This window comes from Oxyura jamaicensis, chromosome 19 (genome assembly GCF_011077185.1).
Source record: "Oxyura jamaicensis isolate SHBP4307 breed ruddy duck chromosome 19, BPBGC_Ojam_1.0, whole genome shotgun sequence".
NCBI classification, from domain to species: domain Eukaryota; kingdom Metazoa; phylum Chordata; class Aves; order Anseriformes; family Anatidae; genus Oxyura; species Oxyura jamaicensis.
The window spans coordinates 6252864-6267437 of record NC_048911.1 but is presented as its reverse complement, the minus strand read 5'-3'; the positions used below and the strand labels follow the sequence as shown (position 1 = coordinate 6267437).

At 66.1% G+C, this 14574-nt stretch overlaps 1 protein-coding gene across 1 annotated transcript in view; it reads right to left on the bottom strand.

Moving 5' to 3' along the window:
• The window catches only part of DPH1 (diphthamide biosynthesis 1), a 16530-nt gene that overhangs the window by 569 nt on the left and 1387 nt on the right, over window positions 1-14574 (bottom strand). Inside the window, exons 3-10 of the mRNA XM_035343431.1 lie at window positions 11800-11863; window positions 5618-5739; window positions 4113-4267; window positions 3422-3543; window positions 2197-2265; window positions 1356-1496; window positions 485-601; window positions 56-134 (exon numbers count right to left, since the gene is read on the bottom strand). Coding sequence (XP_035199322.1) covers window positions 56-134; window positions 485-601; window positions 1356-1496; window positions 2197-2265; window positions 3422-3543; window positions 4113-4267; window positions 5618-5739; window positions 11800-11863 — 869 coding nt within the window. The remainder of the gene's footprint in view (window positions 1-55; window positions 135-484; window positions 602-1355; window positions 1497-2196; window positions 2266-3421; window positions 3544-4112; window positions 4268-5617; window positions 5740-11799; window positions 11864-14574) is intronic.

The window sequence follows — 14574 nt, the reverse complement described above, 5'->3', positions numbered from 1 at the left end:
CCCCCCCCCCCCCCCCCCCCCCCCCCAAAAAAAAAATGGGCTGGGGGTCGCTCACCTCGTAGGGCGTCAGCAGCGGCTTGCTGAAGGCTTCCCCCCAGTCGATGGAGAGCCGGGGACAGGCTACCTGCACCCACCTGCGGGGCGAGACCGCAGCAGGTGATGGAGAAATGCCACATTTTTGGGAAAATGATCCAAAAGAGAGCCCCCACAGCCCCAGCACCCTGCGAGGGACAGGGGCATGTTGGGAGCCGGGTCCCCAGGCGGGGGAGCCACCGCCAGGAGCTGCTCCCCTACGTCCTCTCGCCCCACGGCCGAGAGATGCCGCAGGTTTTGGGGACGCACCAAGAGGAACCCTCCGGGACAGCGAACGAGGGCCAGGAGCTCAATTAAGCCCGGTGCCACCTTCCCAAGGCAGCTTTGGGGCTTCCCAAAGGGAACGGGGCACGGCCGGGCTGGGGGGCATGCCGAGGCCGGCAGCACTCACGCGTCCACGCCGGGGAAGAGCTGCAGCTTGCTGGGGAAGATCTCGGACAGCAGCACCCGCACGAAGGGCCGGCCCAGGGCGCGCAGCCGCGACTCCAGGTGCTGCAGGAGGGGGGGGAAAAAAAGGCACCGGGGTGCAGAGGGAGAGGTTTAAAGGGTCAGGTGAGCCTCGTACGGCCCCAACTCCCCAGCATGTCAGGGAAGCCCCACAAAGCTCTGCCCCGCGGGACCCGGCCGCGTGTGACGGGGCCGCGGCTCCGTCCCGCTCACGCGCGGCTCTCCCCAGCGCCGTGCCTCAGCCTGACGAAGTAATTACCGCTCAATGACAACAATCTGTCCTCGTTAGCGGCCGCCGGCCCTGGGACGCCCGCCCGCCCGCCTCAGGGCCAAAGGATGCGATGCCGGCCATACCTGCTGGAGCCGCCGTCCATCGCCCCCTTGCCCCCTGCCCACCGTGGGCGCTTTTCCTTCCCCAAGCCCCCTCCGGCCTGGATGGAGGACCCCCCCCGACCCCCCACCACTTCGACATCTTGGTTTGTGCTCTCCTCACCTGGCCGGGCCGTGCGGACAAGCGAACCCGCTCAGGAGTTCATCCAATTAAAAGCAACCCAGGGAATTAATTGCCGAGCCGCTCATCTGGTGGTGGGGGGGGGGAGGGGGTCGGCTGGCCCGGCGAGGGGCGCGTTTAACGAGCCCTCGGTCAGCCTCCCTCGTCTGCCGCTAATTGCCCTGCCCGTGCGGCTTCGGGGTGGATCGATGGCAGCCAGGGAGGTCGAGCCGGTCCTTCCCCTGCCCCGACCGTGCCCGTGTGTCCCCAGGGTGCTGGAGTAGCAATGAGGGGACCCCGCCGGGTACCTGCAGGATGCGGGGGGGAGCCCTGGCGCCCCAGGGTGCCCAGGATGAGCCCCCAGCAGCGGGCGCGGGCGGCGGCGCGGATGGCGTCCTGCCGGGCGCTGCGCATGCGCTCGTGGCCGTAGTGCTCCTGCGAGAAGACCTTGCTGTAGGGATCGTACCTGCGGAGCACACCCGCGCTCAGCCCCAGCCGGACGGGCTCAATGTGCAGCCCCGCTGCCCCTCCTCATTAGCGCTAATTAGCTCCCGAAGCAATGCAGGGCCCGGCTGGCTTGGGGACGAGGGGCACAACGGGGCCGCGACCGCGCTCCCGTCGCAGCCCCCAGCGCCCGGTCCGGGCTCCGCTCGGCTCCCCCCCGAACCTGGCTCATCAATTATGAAGATATCTTTGATTTGTTGCTTTGTTTGACGAGGAGAATTTTAATCAAATCCCACTCGGGTTTCGGCAGCTTCCCCAGCGCCATAAACCTGACGCGCGTCTCCCGTTAGTAACAAACGACCTACTAAGAAATTCAGATTTCACCAAATGGGCCCAGCCTTTCGCTCTTGATATTTCATCTGCTTTCAGCAGCCTCATCATCACGCTTTATGGCCTCTGCCTGCAGCAGCCGGGGAGTTTAATGGCTGCACCTCCAAGAGCTTTCACAGGTACTTGTCAAAATGTTTATATTCAGCCGGAGTAAATGCCTGGCGTTCATCTCGCCCAGCGCGGCTCCCCTCTGCCCGTCACCTCCTCTGCCCCGCGGGGATCTCCCCGGGGCGGGCGACGGGGACAGCACCCACCTCTCGCCCACCCGTGGGTGCTGGGGGGATCGGGGGTGCCCCCGCCACGGGGGGGACGGACGCTGCGGGTGCCCCTACCTGTAGGCGGGTATCCCCGGGTTGGCGATCATGACGGACTCCAGGTGGAAGCGGCCGTCACCCAAATACCTGCAGGAGAGGAGGGAGAGCTACAGGAGCTGGGAGGCGGCAGCGCCAAGGCCATCGATCCCCCAGCCCGTGGGGTGTGGATGGTGCTGGGCGGGCAGGGACGGCCGCTCGCCGGGGCGAAAAGGGGACGCCCGCGCCGGCACGGAGCAGGAGAAGCAGCGCCCGGGAGCTGCTCCGTCTCTCCGGCTGCTTATAGACATTGCTGCTTCCATTTCTAATCGGATTTCAAGTCAGCAATTACATTTCAAAGCCTTTCATTCAGCTGCCCTAATGGAGTGAGGGCTCGGAAAATGAATTCAGACGTAAAACTTGACTAGATTTCGCCCTTAATTGGAGAATGACATTTTGGAAGATCAAAGCTAATTTGTCTGCAAAAGTTAGCCCCAGAGACGGGCTAAAGAAGAAAATAATAAACGCGGGGGGGGGGGACACAGGTACGCCGGCCACGGGCACCTGGGCGGGCGGCAGGCACCGCGGCGCAGCCCCACCGCGGCGGGACGGGCCCGCTCACGCCGTGTGATGCCAGCCCCCTGTCCCAGCCCGCTCGTGGTGACCTTGGGGACAGCAGAAAGGCACTGCCTCGCCCCCAGGTCCCCGCAGCCGGTGGGTGAGATGGGGTTCGCCCCCCGCAGCCGGGCTCCCCCCAAGGGTGGGGTCCTTGTATTTATTTATTCCGCGGCGCGCTCTATTCACAGTACATTAAGCATTTCCATTACCTAAAATAATTAGGTGATAGGAAGCGAAGTGCTCCCTCTAATTTGCTGTCCTTAAATAAAATTAATGTTGCTGTGATGTTGGGCCCCGGCCATTTGTCTTTTCCAATTATCCGCCCGCCCTTCCATCTATTATCTATTCTGATATACGACTCAATTATTTCGGCCGCGCTACGAGCAGACGCCGCTCCGAGCGGCGCTGGGAGAGCCGGAGGGGCCCAGCCCACGAGCACCCCCCCCCTCCCCGGCCAAGCTCTCCCCAAAAATGCTGAGCCTGGGGAAAGCACCTCTGGGTTTGGGGAAGGTGTGGGGACGGGGACGGGATTGGGGACGGGGGTGCTGTGCGCGGCTCCTGGAGCCGTGCCCCGCTGCGAGCGCTGCAGGGTCCTCGGGGACCGCGAGGTACTCACACGATGGTGTCCTCGGGGACCCCGGGTACTCACACGATGGCATCCGTGTCCTGCGCCAGCCGGGGCGAGGTGCAGCCCAGGATCTCTCCGGGGGACAGCGGCTTGCACTGGGGCACACACACCCGGTACTGCGGGCGCAGCTCCTGCGCGGCCGCCTGCGGAGACACGGGGTCAGCGAGCGGGGAAGAGCCGGGTGACGGACCCCAAATTCACACTGAGCGTGGCTAAAGCTGGTGGTCCCCGTGGTTCTGGGGACCCTCAGGGCACCCCAACGCCGACAGCCACCGCGTGCCAGCCCCAAGGGCTGTGCCATCATTCTTGGGCACACGGCAGCAGCGGAGGGGAGGCGGTCGGCTCAGAGAGGGGATCGGCCCCGCGGAGCAGAGATGCTCGGCCGGGCTCAGCCAACGTATCAATTAGAAGCCGAGGGAAAACGCTTAACGCTTCAACAGCCCCGTGTTTGGATAGACATGGCTCAAGAGGCTCATTCATCTCCGCTCCGCCCTGCCCAGCCGAGGAGCAGGCAGACGGAGCCGCCGGAGCTTCCCCCGCCGCTGCCGGCACTGCATCAAAATGCCAAGTGCTCCACCGCCTGCCCTGACATTTACAGAGCAGCTCCCCGGGGGGAGCCGGGGAGGGGGGTGCCGCCATGAAACATTGATCAGAGTTATTATAAAGTACTTGATCAAGGCTACGGAGGCTGCTCGGAGCCGCCGCCGCTCACCTGCAGGGCCGACACGAACTGGATGGTGCTGACGAGGGCCAGGGAGGCGCCCGGGGCGAAGTTGAAGCGAAGGGTCTCGAGGAAATGGGACGTGTCGATCTTGATGTCCACGAACACGTAGAGCATCTTCAGGCCCTGCGTGGCGTCGATGGGAACTGGAAAGAGATGGAAGGGGGAGGTCAGGATGGTCCAGGTGGGCTCCCCAGCCCCCTGCACCGCTGGCACCCCGGGCTGGGGGAGCACCCGCTCGTTTCTCTCCGGATACCGGCAGCCCGGGGGGATCAATGAACACAAATCTAATTACCCCCGGTGCTAAGAAGCCTGTGTCACCGCGATTAAGTGAATAATTAAAGTACACAGAGTCCGCATCGATCCGCAGCTCCGCGCTCACTTCCCATTTGGGTGCTCTTCACCTGATCACAATTAAGTGCAAATTACTCCCTCCTGCGGGGGCCCGGAGGGACGGGGGAAGGCGGCTCCGTGCCACCGGGATGTGTCCCCACGAAGACCCACGGGGCTCCCTCGGGGATGGCTGCACCGAGAGCATCGTGGGCAGCCCGACAGGGGCCCCTTGGCGCGGTTAATTCACTGACAGCGGGCTGCAAACCGGGGCTTTTACATTCCCCGTTACGGCTGGGTAAAGCACCTGGTGCTGATATTTATCACCGCGAACCCTCACGCCGACGTGGCTTTCGGGACACAGTTCTCAACCGGGAAGTCAGTATTTCACAGGGAGCCCGGAGCCATCCTTCAAACCCTTTTGCACGGCCCCATAAAACGTCCCCCAGTTCCCCTGCCTGCCCTCGGAGGGCTGCAAAGTGCCGGCAGCGCGGCGGCGGAGCCGAGCTCGCCGCTCGGCAAGGCAATTCCGCCGATCCACCTTAAAAGCCGGAGTGTCTTATTGTTATTTTTGGGCTGATTCCATCCTGGGTGGACTTCAAAGTTAGCAGCATCTGGGACAGCAGCGCAGTTTCCATGGCAACTGGATCCAGAGTACCGTCCGCCTGGGGAGCACGCAGCCTCCTCCTCCTCCCTTCCCCTTCCAGCCAGCGCTGCACCCGCGAAGCCGCCTTCCCTGGCCCCTTTCCCAGCCCCTTTCCCGGCCCCGGCCCCATCGGAGGCTCCTGGGCGAGCCCGGGGCACGGGGCTGCGATTTGGGCACCGCCGCAGCCAAGCAGGACGGAGCCGGGCGCTGCGGCACGGCGGGAGGGAAGGGGCTCCGCTCACCGTGCCGCTCCCAAAATCCTGCCCGCGGGCAGCGACCCAGCTGCCCCGGCCAACGCAGGCAGTGGAGCTGGAGGACAGAAATCCCTTTGGAGAGGGATCCGAGCCCCAGGCTGAGTCCCCGAGCCTGGCGTCGAGCGTGGCCGGGCACCAGCTCGGCGCGGCCACGTGCTTTCGACCAGGCACAACGCCACTGGCGGTGCCACAGCCTCCGCCGTCCCCACTGCCTCGACCACGACCGGGCGCAGCCACCACGCTCCCCGGGGCCAAACGTCACCTACTGAGGCAGCTGTGACCGTAGTGCACCAAGAAGTCAGCGCCCAGGGCCCGCGCCGTGTAGTCGTCCACGCAGCACGCGCCGTAGGTCACGTCGCCCATCACCACCGCCTCCGCCTCCGTGAACCTGCGGGGAGGCACAACGGCCATGAGGGTGGCATCCGGATGGCACCGGCACGTCCCACGCCCTCCCCTCCACCTGCCAGGGTCCCCGTCCCCAGCCCGGTTCGGTCCCCGTGGGCGCATGGAGCAACCAGGGGTCCCCGCGGTGCCGTGGAGCCCCTCGCCGAGCGCACCGACGAGGACGAGCGTTGGCCACTCTCCGAGATGTCAACATGATTAAACTGGAGAGCGGTAATCCGCCTCTTCAATTGGGTAAAGCTGTTTGCAATTCAGCGGATTATCCGCTCATCAAATAAGACGCTGCCAGCTTCCTAATGCAGCGAGAGGGAAAGGAGCAGGGGGAGACCCGGCGCGGCGCAGTGTCACCGCTCCGGGGACCAGGCGGCCGCCCCGGCACCCCGAGCCCTGCCAGCGCCACGGGAGAGGTGGCAGCGGGCTGGCAGAGCCGCCGTCACCCCATGGCCGAGCTGGTGCACCCCATCCCATGCCCGGCTGCATCCCCAGCGGGTGCCAGCTCGGAAAAGACGGGTGCCAGGTGCGCTCGGGGAGCAGCTGGTGCTTGGGTGGCACTCGGAGAGGGGTGGCACGGAGCGAGCTGGCACCGTCACCCGTCACCCGTGCCTGGCATCGCCGCCCGAGCCACCCGCGTGCCGAGAGATAAAGCCGGGGCTCTCGCGTGATTTAAAGGAGCCACCTCTGTGGGTAGTTTACGGCACCATTTCGGGGGATTATCAGCTTGGCCGCGTGCCCGGGGAGCCGCCGTGGTGGTTTAATTCTGAAGGCAGGTATCGCAGCGACAAAGCCCCGCGCCTGGAGGGGCCGCTTAAACCTGATGCTAATTCCTTATTTACACCGACGGCCGGGCTCTGTCTCGGTCCTGGGCACCCCCAGCTCCTGCTCGGGGGCTTCTTACGAGGGCGACCTTGGTGCCAGCAGGGGCTCGGGGCCGGCAGAGTTGGGGACCCCGGCGCAGCGTCACCCCCCTCTTGGTGCTGGCTGGGGGCCAGGGTCCCGCGCGCGCTCCTCCCCGAGCGCCAGGCAGGGAGCGTTACGTCGGCGGCAAGAATAGAAGTGGTGGGCAGATCTGGGCAGATGGCAGAAGGTGGGGAAATGTTGGAGCGTGCTGGATATTAACAGCTCCGGCCCCTCGTCAGCGCCCCGGGGAGGGGGACAGGGCAGCGAGAGCATCCCCAACAAGGGCACGGAGCCACTGTCACCCCTCAAATCCTCCCCGAACCACGCGCCATCAGCTCTCCCTCCAGCACCCCAGGGGTTGGGGACGGCGGGGGGATGGACCTGAGCCCGCCAGCACCCAAAATCCCTCCCAAAATGGACGGGAGGACGACGGCTGCACTGCCCCTACGGCGGTGCCACGGGGCTGGGGGCTGCCGGCGAAGCATCGAGAAAGCTCTCCCCCACCCCACCCCCCGCCGGGCCCCCAGCCCCCTTCCCTAATGAGAGGTGATGAGACGTACGTGAATCAGACTCCACACATCTCAGCAAAAGTGGAAAATTATTCAGCTCCTTAAGATTCAGGACGGGGAGGTCTGACTCAGAGCGGCAGCCAGCGCCGCTTAATTTTTTATAGATTAAAATGTATGCAAATTGGCCCGAACCCCAGAGAAAGTCCCTGGGGGTGAAGAGCGAGAAAGTGAAATAGCAACAGCGGAGGGAGGGGACAGAGCCTGGCGGAGGCGCCCGGTGGCCCTGCCCGGCACGCTGGGCTCGGCACGCGGCTCCTCGGCTCCTCGGAGAGGGAGCCGGGCCCCACGCGACGCAGGGAGCTGTCCCGCTCCAGGAGCTCGGATAGGGGACGTGGGACGGATCCAGGACACCGCAGGATGATGCCGGGGGGGGGGGTGGGATGGGTGCAGGGAGCACCGCGGTGCCGGGGGGGGGGCACACGGGGACAGCACGTGCCGGGGTGACCCGCGCCGGCCGGGCTGGACACTCGAGCGGAGCGGCTGCAGTCTCCCGAAGCAAATCAAAGGCGAGCGCGGGGGCCTCCCCTTGATGTTTTAATCAGTTCGGTGTCGCCGGAGCCTTTCATCAAACTACAGAGGAAGGAAACGTCAATTAGCAGCCACCTGCCTGCCACGGGGACCGGGAAGGCGCTCGCCCACCGGACCGGACCCGGGCGGCTGCGGCAGCGTCCTCGTGGGCGCCTCGTGTCCCCGCCGCTCGTCGTGGGGTCCCGGTGGCGTGCCAGGACGCGGTGACGGGGCTGTCCCCACCCGGCGCCGAGCCGCTCGCTCCAGCTGGGAGCTCATGAATATTGAAGACTAGGGGAGGTTGTTCATCTTTTACGTCCCGCAAACCCCGTTCATTCTGAAAAACAGCCCGGCCTTAGCATTTTTCTCATCTCCCCTAATTCATTATCTCCTCCTTTAAACAGATGGCGCCCGAAATCCCATTTATAAAGTGCCACGCTCAGCACTGTCAGGACGCGCGCCCGGGCTTGGGTCCTGGCTCTCGGCAACGGGAGCGCGCCCGGCCCCCTGACCCTGCTCTCCCGTGGCCAGCACGGGACAGAGGTGACGACAACCCAGGGACCAGCGTGGGGACCCCGTCCCCTCCTCCAGCCACGCGCCAGCAGCCTCGGCTCCATCCCGCCTCACTTCTACCAGCAAAACCTCCCTGCCTCCGGGTGCCCGCAGCCCCCAGCACGGTGCAGCCGGTGCCCAGCATCCCCTCCCGCTGCCTGGTGGCTCCCGGCCCCCCCCCGGCAGATAAATGAGGGTGTTTGCTGCCGGCGGCAGAGCGGAGCCCCCTGACACCGCCGGAGCGATGCCTCGGTGGAAAGGAGATGGAGGGGACCGGGCTGGGAGCTCCCCGTCCTGGCATTTTGGGGCTTACAGAGACGCTGCAGCACCCGTGGGTGCCCGTGTCCCGCGGGGGATGGGGACACGGAGCGAGCTGCTCCGTGCCCGTGGGCTCCAGTCCCAGCTCCCCGCCGTCCCGGGGCACGGAACGCAGCCCCGGCCCCGAACAATGCCTTTAATTAGCGGAGAAGCCCATCACCGAGCCACATTACCGGGCTCCCAACTTCATTAGCGCGGGAAGGCTGCGCATAATTAAAATAATGAGTTTGCAATTTTACTGCAAACGGCTCTGGAAGAGCACGGCTGCAGCTGGGCAATTACCGCCCGCCTGAGTGGCCCCACGGAGCGCCCGCAAGTGGGTCAGGCCGGCGAGGTGTGTGCGTCCCCAGGGTCCCCAACGGCCAGGTCCCCATCCTGATCCCGTCCCACTCGGGGACGTGGCCGGTCCCTGCCCTACCACGGAGCCTGCGCCCTGAGGTGCACCCCAGCCCCATGTTTTGGTGGCCTGGAGGCTGGGAAAACCCCAAGCAGGACAAAGCAAGGTCCCAGAGCAGGGTGGTGGCAAGGACACGGTGGTTTCCTGCACCCCGTTGGTGCCTGTCCCCTCCGTGGCAGCTTCCCTGTGGCCATGCCATGGGGCCACCCCTCGGTGCCAGCTCCCCAGGGACCCGGGAACACAGGACAGGCACCACGGCGGGGTGACACCGGCACGGGCTGGCCCCAAGGAGGTGGCAGCCCCGTGCACAGCCCCTGCCCCGTCCTCCCTACCGCCTGGGTGAGGCTTTAAACGTCTCCAGCGAAGTGAGAACTTCATTCCCCCTAACGATGCCGCCGTGCACTTAATGACGGCGATTAAATCCCCCTGCGCACCGCAGCTCCTGCTGAAGGGACGAAGGGAGAGGAGAGGGCAACCAGACGGCGGCCGAGGCCGGATCCTGCGCCGCGCTGACACCCCCAGGGGCTCCTTCGGGGCTTTCTGGCGATGCCACCGGCTTTGTCACGCCGCTCAGTGCCACGTCTCAGAGCCGCCTGGCCGGGGCACCCGGTGCCCCCGTGCTGGCACCCGCCAGGAGGGGACAGCACGTGCGGCACCCAGGGACTCCTCCGGCCTCGCTATCTCCGCCGCCGGCTGCAGCGGGGCCTTTCAAGCCGTGCCAACGCTGCCGGCTGCTCCGGGCACCCCGGCCAGGATGCGGCCCCAGGGCAGGGGAAGGGGGGGGAACAGAAGCGTGCCAAGAGCGCTCGCCCGGCCCCGCGCCACCCCTGATTAGCAAGAGCCGCTCGCCCTGCTGCCGGGCGGGGAGACAGAGGGATTAGCAGCTGCGGAACCTGACAGCCGACTTTATTAACAAGGAATCAAAAGCCCAGCTGAGAGCCCAGCTGAGCCGCCTGCTCCAGCCCCAGCTGGGGGGGGCGGGGGGGGAGAGAGAAGGGGTCCGCTCCCGCAGCCCCCCCCCCCCCCCCCCCCAACCCCCCCCCCCGGGGGGGGGGGGGGGGGGCGCCCCCCGCCCCCCCCCCCCCCCCCCATCCCGCTTGGAGGTAACGCCAACCCTATTAACGCTAATTAACGGGGCCTCACGCCGGTCGGTCGGTGCTGTCAGCGTCTCTGTTTCAAAGGCTCCACGCTAAGCACCCGCCGCGGGGCTGGGGTGCGCAGGGTGGGCACGGGCCGGGGACCCCAACCCACAGCCCCCTGCCCCTGTCCCCTCTGTCCTCCTGCGAGGGAGAGGACGGACCCATGGGGTGCCCGTCCGAGCCATCCGCGCTCTGGTGGAGCGATGTTGTGTCCTTACCCTCATCCCTCCCCAAATATTTGTGCGCTTTGCCAAAAGCAGCTCCAGCAGCAGGGCGAAATACTGGGGGGGGGCGACAGCAGGCATGGCTCCGGCCGAGCGGGAGCACCGTGGGACTGCCACCGCTGTCCCCATGCGGCGGTGGATGCCACCTGGGGCCAGCGGCACCCGGAGCCTGTCCCCAGCCTCGCCACGGGCACCGCCAGAGCTGCGCCGATTCCCATCACGTCGCTCCTGGGCGCCGAGAGGGGCCGTGGGGCGCAGCGGCCGGCCGTGGTTCCACGTTAATGAATATTAACAGCAGGAGGAGGCAGGCTGTGACGAGGCCACCCGCCGGTCCACGCCTCACCCCCGGCGATTTAACCCCGGGCCCGAGAGCGCGGGGACACGGCTGGGCTCGCTCCCGACCCCGCATCCTCCGGATGGCAGCGCCAGCGCCCGGCACGGCCGCGTCCCCGAGCCAGAGGACGGCCGTCACCCGGTGTCCTCGGCACGGGACCGGCTCCTGGGGCGTCCCCGGGGTGCCGCAGGGCAGCAGCAAGGGCAGGATCCGACCACCCCTGGCAGGGCACCGAGGCCGTTGGGGATGCTGCACCCCGGGAAGCGGGGCTTAAGGTTTCCTTCAGATGAAAGAGCCCCTTAATCCGCCGCCTTTGAAGTCGGAGACATGAAAGCGGCTGGGTGCCAAAGCCGGAGAGGAGGCAGCGCCGCTTAAAGGGACAGGCCCACGCGGTGCCACCCGCCCCCCCGCGTCCCTTCGGTCCCCCGCAGCCACCCCCCCCTGCATCCCACGCCCGTCCCGTCCCCCGCATCCGTCCCCTGCGCCCCACGCTCGCCTCCTGCCCGCTCCCACCCACCCGCTGCTCCCTCGCCCAGCCCCCGGGGACGCGGTGACAAAGCCGGGACACGTCCCGTGACAAAGCCAGGACACGTGTCCCGGGACAGCCACAGCAGGGTGACAGGTGGGACAAGACAGGTGACAAGACTTGGTCTGATTTCTGCCAGGTGCCCGAAGGCACCGCCACACCGCCGAGTTCCTCGGACCCACTTCGTTCCCACCTCCTGCTTCCACCGAGGGGAAAAAAAAAAATCAGGAGGGCTGGGGCTGAGAGCTCGAGGTCCCCTCCTGCTGGGACACGGGGCTGTCACCTCTGCGCCGGCACCGCGGGGAGCCGAGCTCCCGGGGGACAGGGACAGGTCCCCGCCACCCGCAGCCGGGGGACATCGCCGCGAGGGCACCGAGGGCACCCGGCTGCGCTCGTGCCGGAGAGGTCGCCGCCGCCCCGAGGCTCCCCAAGCGGACGGAGGGGACGTGTGAAGCCACCGGGGGCCGCGGGCGCTGGGAGGGTGGCGTGGCCGTGCCGTCCCCGTGTCCCCAAAGAGCCGGGAGGCTGCGGCGGAGGTGGGAGCCCCAGCGCCCTTCCCCGGGGGCGTGCAGCTGGGTCTTACCGCTCGATGATGTCTGCGATGGTGCAGGCGAACATGAGGAGCCCCTCCGGCATCTGCAGGGCCACTGCAAGAGAAACACCCGTGGTTACCCGGGCTCCCCAGCAGGGACCGGCCCCCTCGCGCACCCGCGGCAGGATCCGACCCCTTTGGGCCGCCCCAAAACCGCGAGAAATTGGGAAAAAGAGTGGCGTGGCACAGATCGCCGAGGCCCCGGGCGCGGTGCTGGCTCTGCCTGCCCGCGCCCGTCCTGAGCGAGCGCATCTCGCCCCTTTTTGAACCCGCTGACACTTCTGGTCTGCCTGCCTTCCCGCGGTAACGAGCTCGAGGTTTTAATTACGTGCTGCGCGGGGAAAGGTACTTTCTTCTGTTTATTTTAAACCCGCTCCTAATAACGCAAACGTGCGCCCCTGGCTCTGCTGCTGCAGGGAAGAGGGACTAATCATCCCCTATTCAGCCTCCCCGCCTCACTCGCAACTCCGCAGCCCTCTCTCATGTCCCCCTTCGGCCGGCTCTTTTCCAGCTAAAGGATCTAAATCCGTTTCATCTCCCGTTGTACAGAAGCTCTTCGAAACCTTTGATCGTCCTCGCGGCCCTCCTCCACCCCTCCCCTCGCTGCCTCGCTCCCCGTTTTGAGCGGGTGGCCGGCGACGCAGGCAGCTTTGTGCGTAGCACGCGTTTATTCATAGCAGGGCGACGTTTCCCGTTTTGTTCTCTCCTCGCAGCTCGGAACAATCCCTCTCTGCCTCGCGCGGGGCCGCGAAGCCGGCCAGGAACTCAGCCTCTCGCTTCGGTGCCCCCCGGCCCTATTAATCCCCTCGTCGTTTCGCCTCCCGACCCGGCTAATATCCCGGCAATATTTACCCAAACGGCCTCTGCAAATCCCTTTCCGACGGAGATCCCCGGGCTGCCGAGCCAAAACCCGGTGGCAAACGCGGAGCTATTTAAAGCCCTGCCCCAAATCGGGCTAATCTCACCCCGGCTCCAACCTGCGGGGCACTGGGAAAGCTCCGGGGGGGCTCTGCCAACCCCTGCCCGACCTGGCAGCGCAGGGACCCGGTGTCCCCAGCGTCCCCATCCAACCCGGGACCGTTTAGGGCTGCCTACGCCTTGCAGAGGGCAGAGCCTTACGGAGCAGTGCTGGAGGTTCCAAAAGCAGCAGGAACGGGGGACGGCGATGCTGTCGGGGTGCCACAGCCGGGCACGAGCCCACCACGGAGCCAGAGCCCCCCCCCCCTCGCCTCCCCGCACCCCGGGATGCTCCCAGCTCCTCCAACGGCTTCGCCCCCGTCGGGGACAAGGGGGTGACAAGGGGGTGACACGGTGGCTCCCAGCCCCGCGTCGGGCAGGGCTGGCACCGACCCCGCGTTCCCCCAGCAACGCGGCTGGGCTCAGCACAGGCGGCTTTTGAAAATCCCAGCATGGCTGGCTGGCTGATGGGCTCCGCTCCCAGCTCGGCGGACTAAATCCCAACCGCATATTTACATTTAATTAGGAGGTGCCAACAAGCAGCAAAACGCGGCAGCGGGAGCCGCGGGAGCTGTGGCAACGAGGCCGGGCAGCCCTGCCCCGTACCGGGGGCCGCGGGGACGGCGACGTGCCCACGGCCACCGTGCCACGAGGGACACGGGGGTGCGGTGTCCCCCGTGATGCCCGGCAGCTCGGTGGCAGCTGGCGAGGCTTCCGAGATGACGCGGTGCTTGAAAAAATCAAGGATGAAAGTGGCAGCGGGTGAGGGAGGACCCCCGGCACCCCTTTGGGGGCCACCACGGCCCCTTGCTGCCCACCGTGGGCCACGGCTGCCCCCCGGGATCCGGGAGCGAGGATGAGGCTGGGGCTCAGCGCCGTGCCGGGGAGGCGCAGGGAGAGCATCGCAGAGCTGGCCGGCGGCCCAGCCACGTCTGCGGAGCTGACAGCTCCACGCAGCTCCACCTGTCCTGTCCGATGCGATTACAGCCCGGCGGTACGGGTCTATTAACCCGGCACTGGGGACGGGCGGCTCCGTGAAGCACTGGTGTGCGGGGGCTGCCCTGGCACTGTGGGTCCCCAAGGAATGCCCTGTCCCGTCCCATCCCATCCCATCCATCCTGTCCTGTTCCGTCCCGTCCCATCCATCCCGTCCCATCCCATCCCATCCCATCCATCCTGTCCTGTTCCGTCCCATCTCATCCATCCTGTCCCATCCCAAACTGGTCCCATCCATCCCAACCCATCCTGTCCCACCCATCCCATCCCATCTCATCTCATCCATCCTGTCCTGCCCCAAACCATCTCATCCATCCCGTCCTGTCCCATCCCATCTATCCCGTCCCATCCCATCTCATCCATCCTCTCCTGTTCCACCCCGTCCCATCCCATTTCATCCGTCCTGTCCCATCTATCCCATCCTGTCCCATCCTATCCATCCCATCCCATCTCAACCATCCTCTCCTGTTCCATCGCGTCCTGTCCCGTCCCATCTCATCCATCCTGTCCTGTTCCATCCCATCCACCCTGTCCTATCCCATCCCATCTATCCTGTCCTGTCCCGTCCCATCCCATCCTGTCCCATCCCATCCCATTTCATCCGTCCTGTCCTGTCCTAACCTGTCCCATCCATCCCTTCTCATCCCACCCCATCCATCCCATCCCATCCGTCCTGTCCTATCTCATCCCACCCACCCATCCCACCCCGTCCCATCCATCCCATTCCGTCCTGTCCCATCCCATTGCATCCCATTCATCTCCTCCCATCCGTCCTGTCCCGTCCCATCCATCCCGTTCCGTCCTGTCCCATCC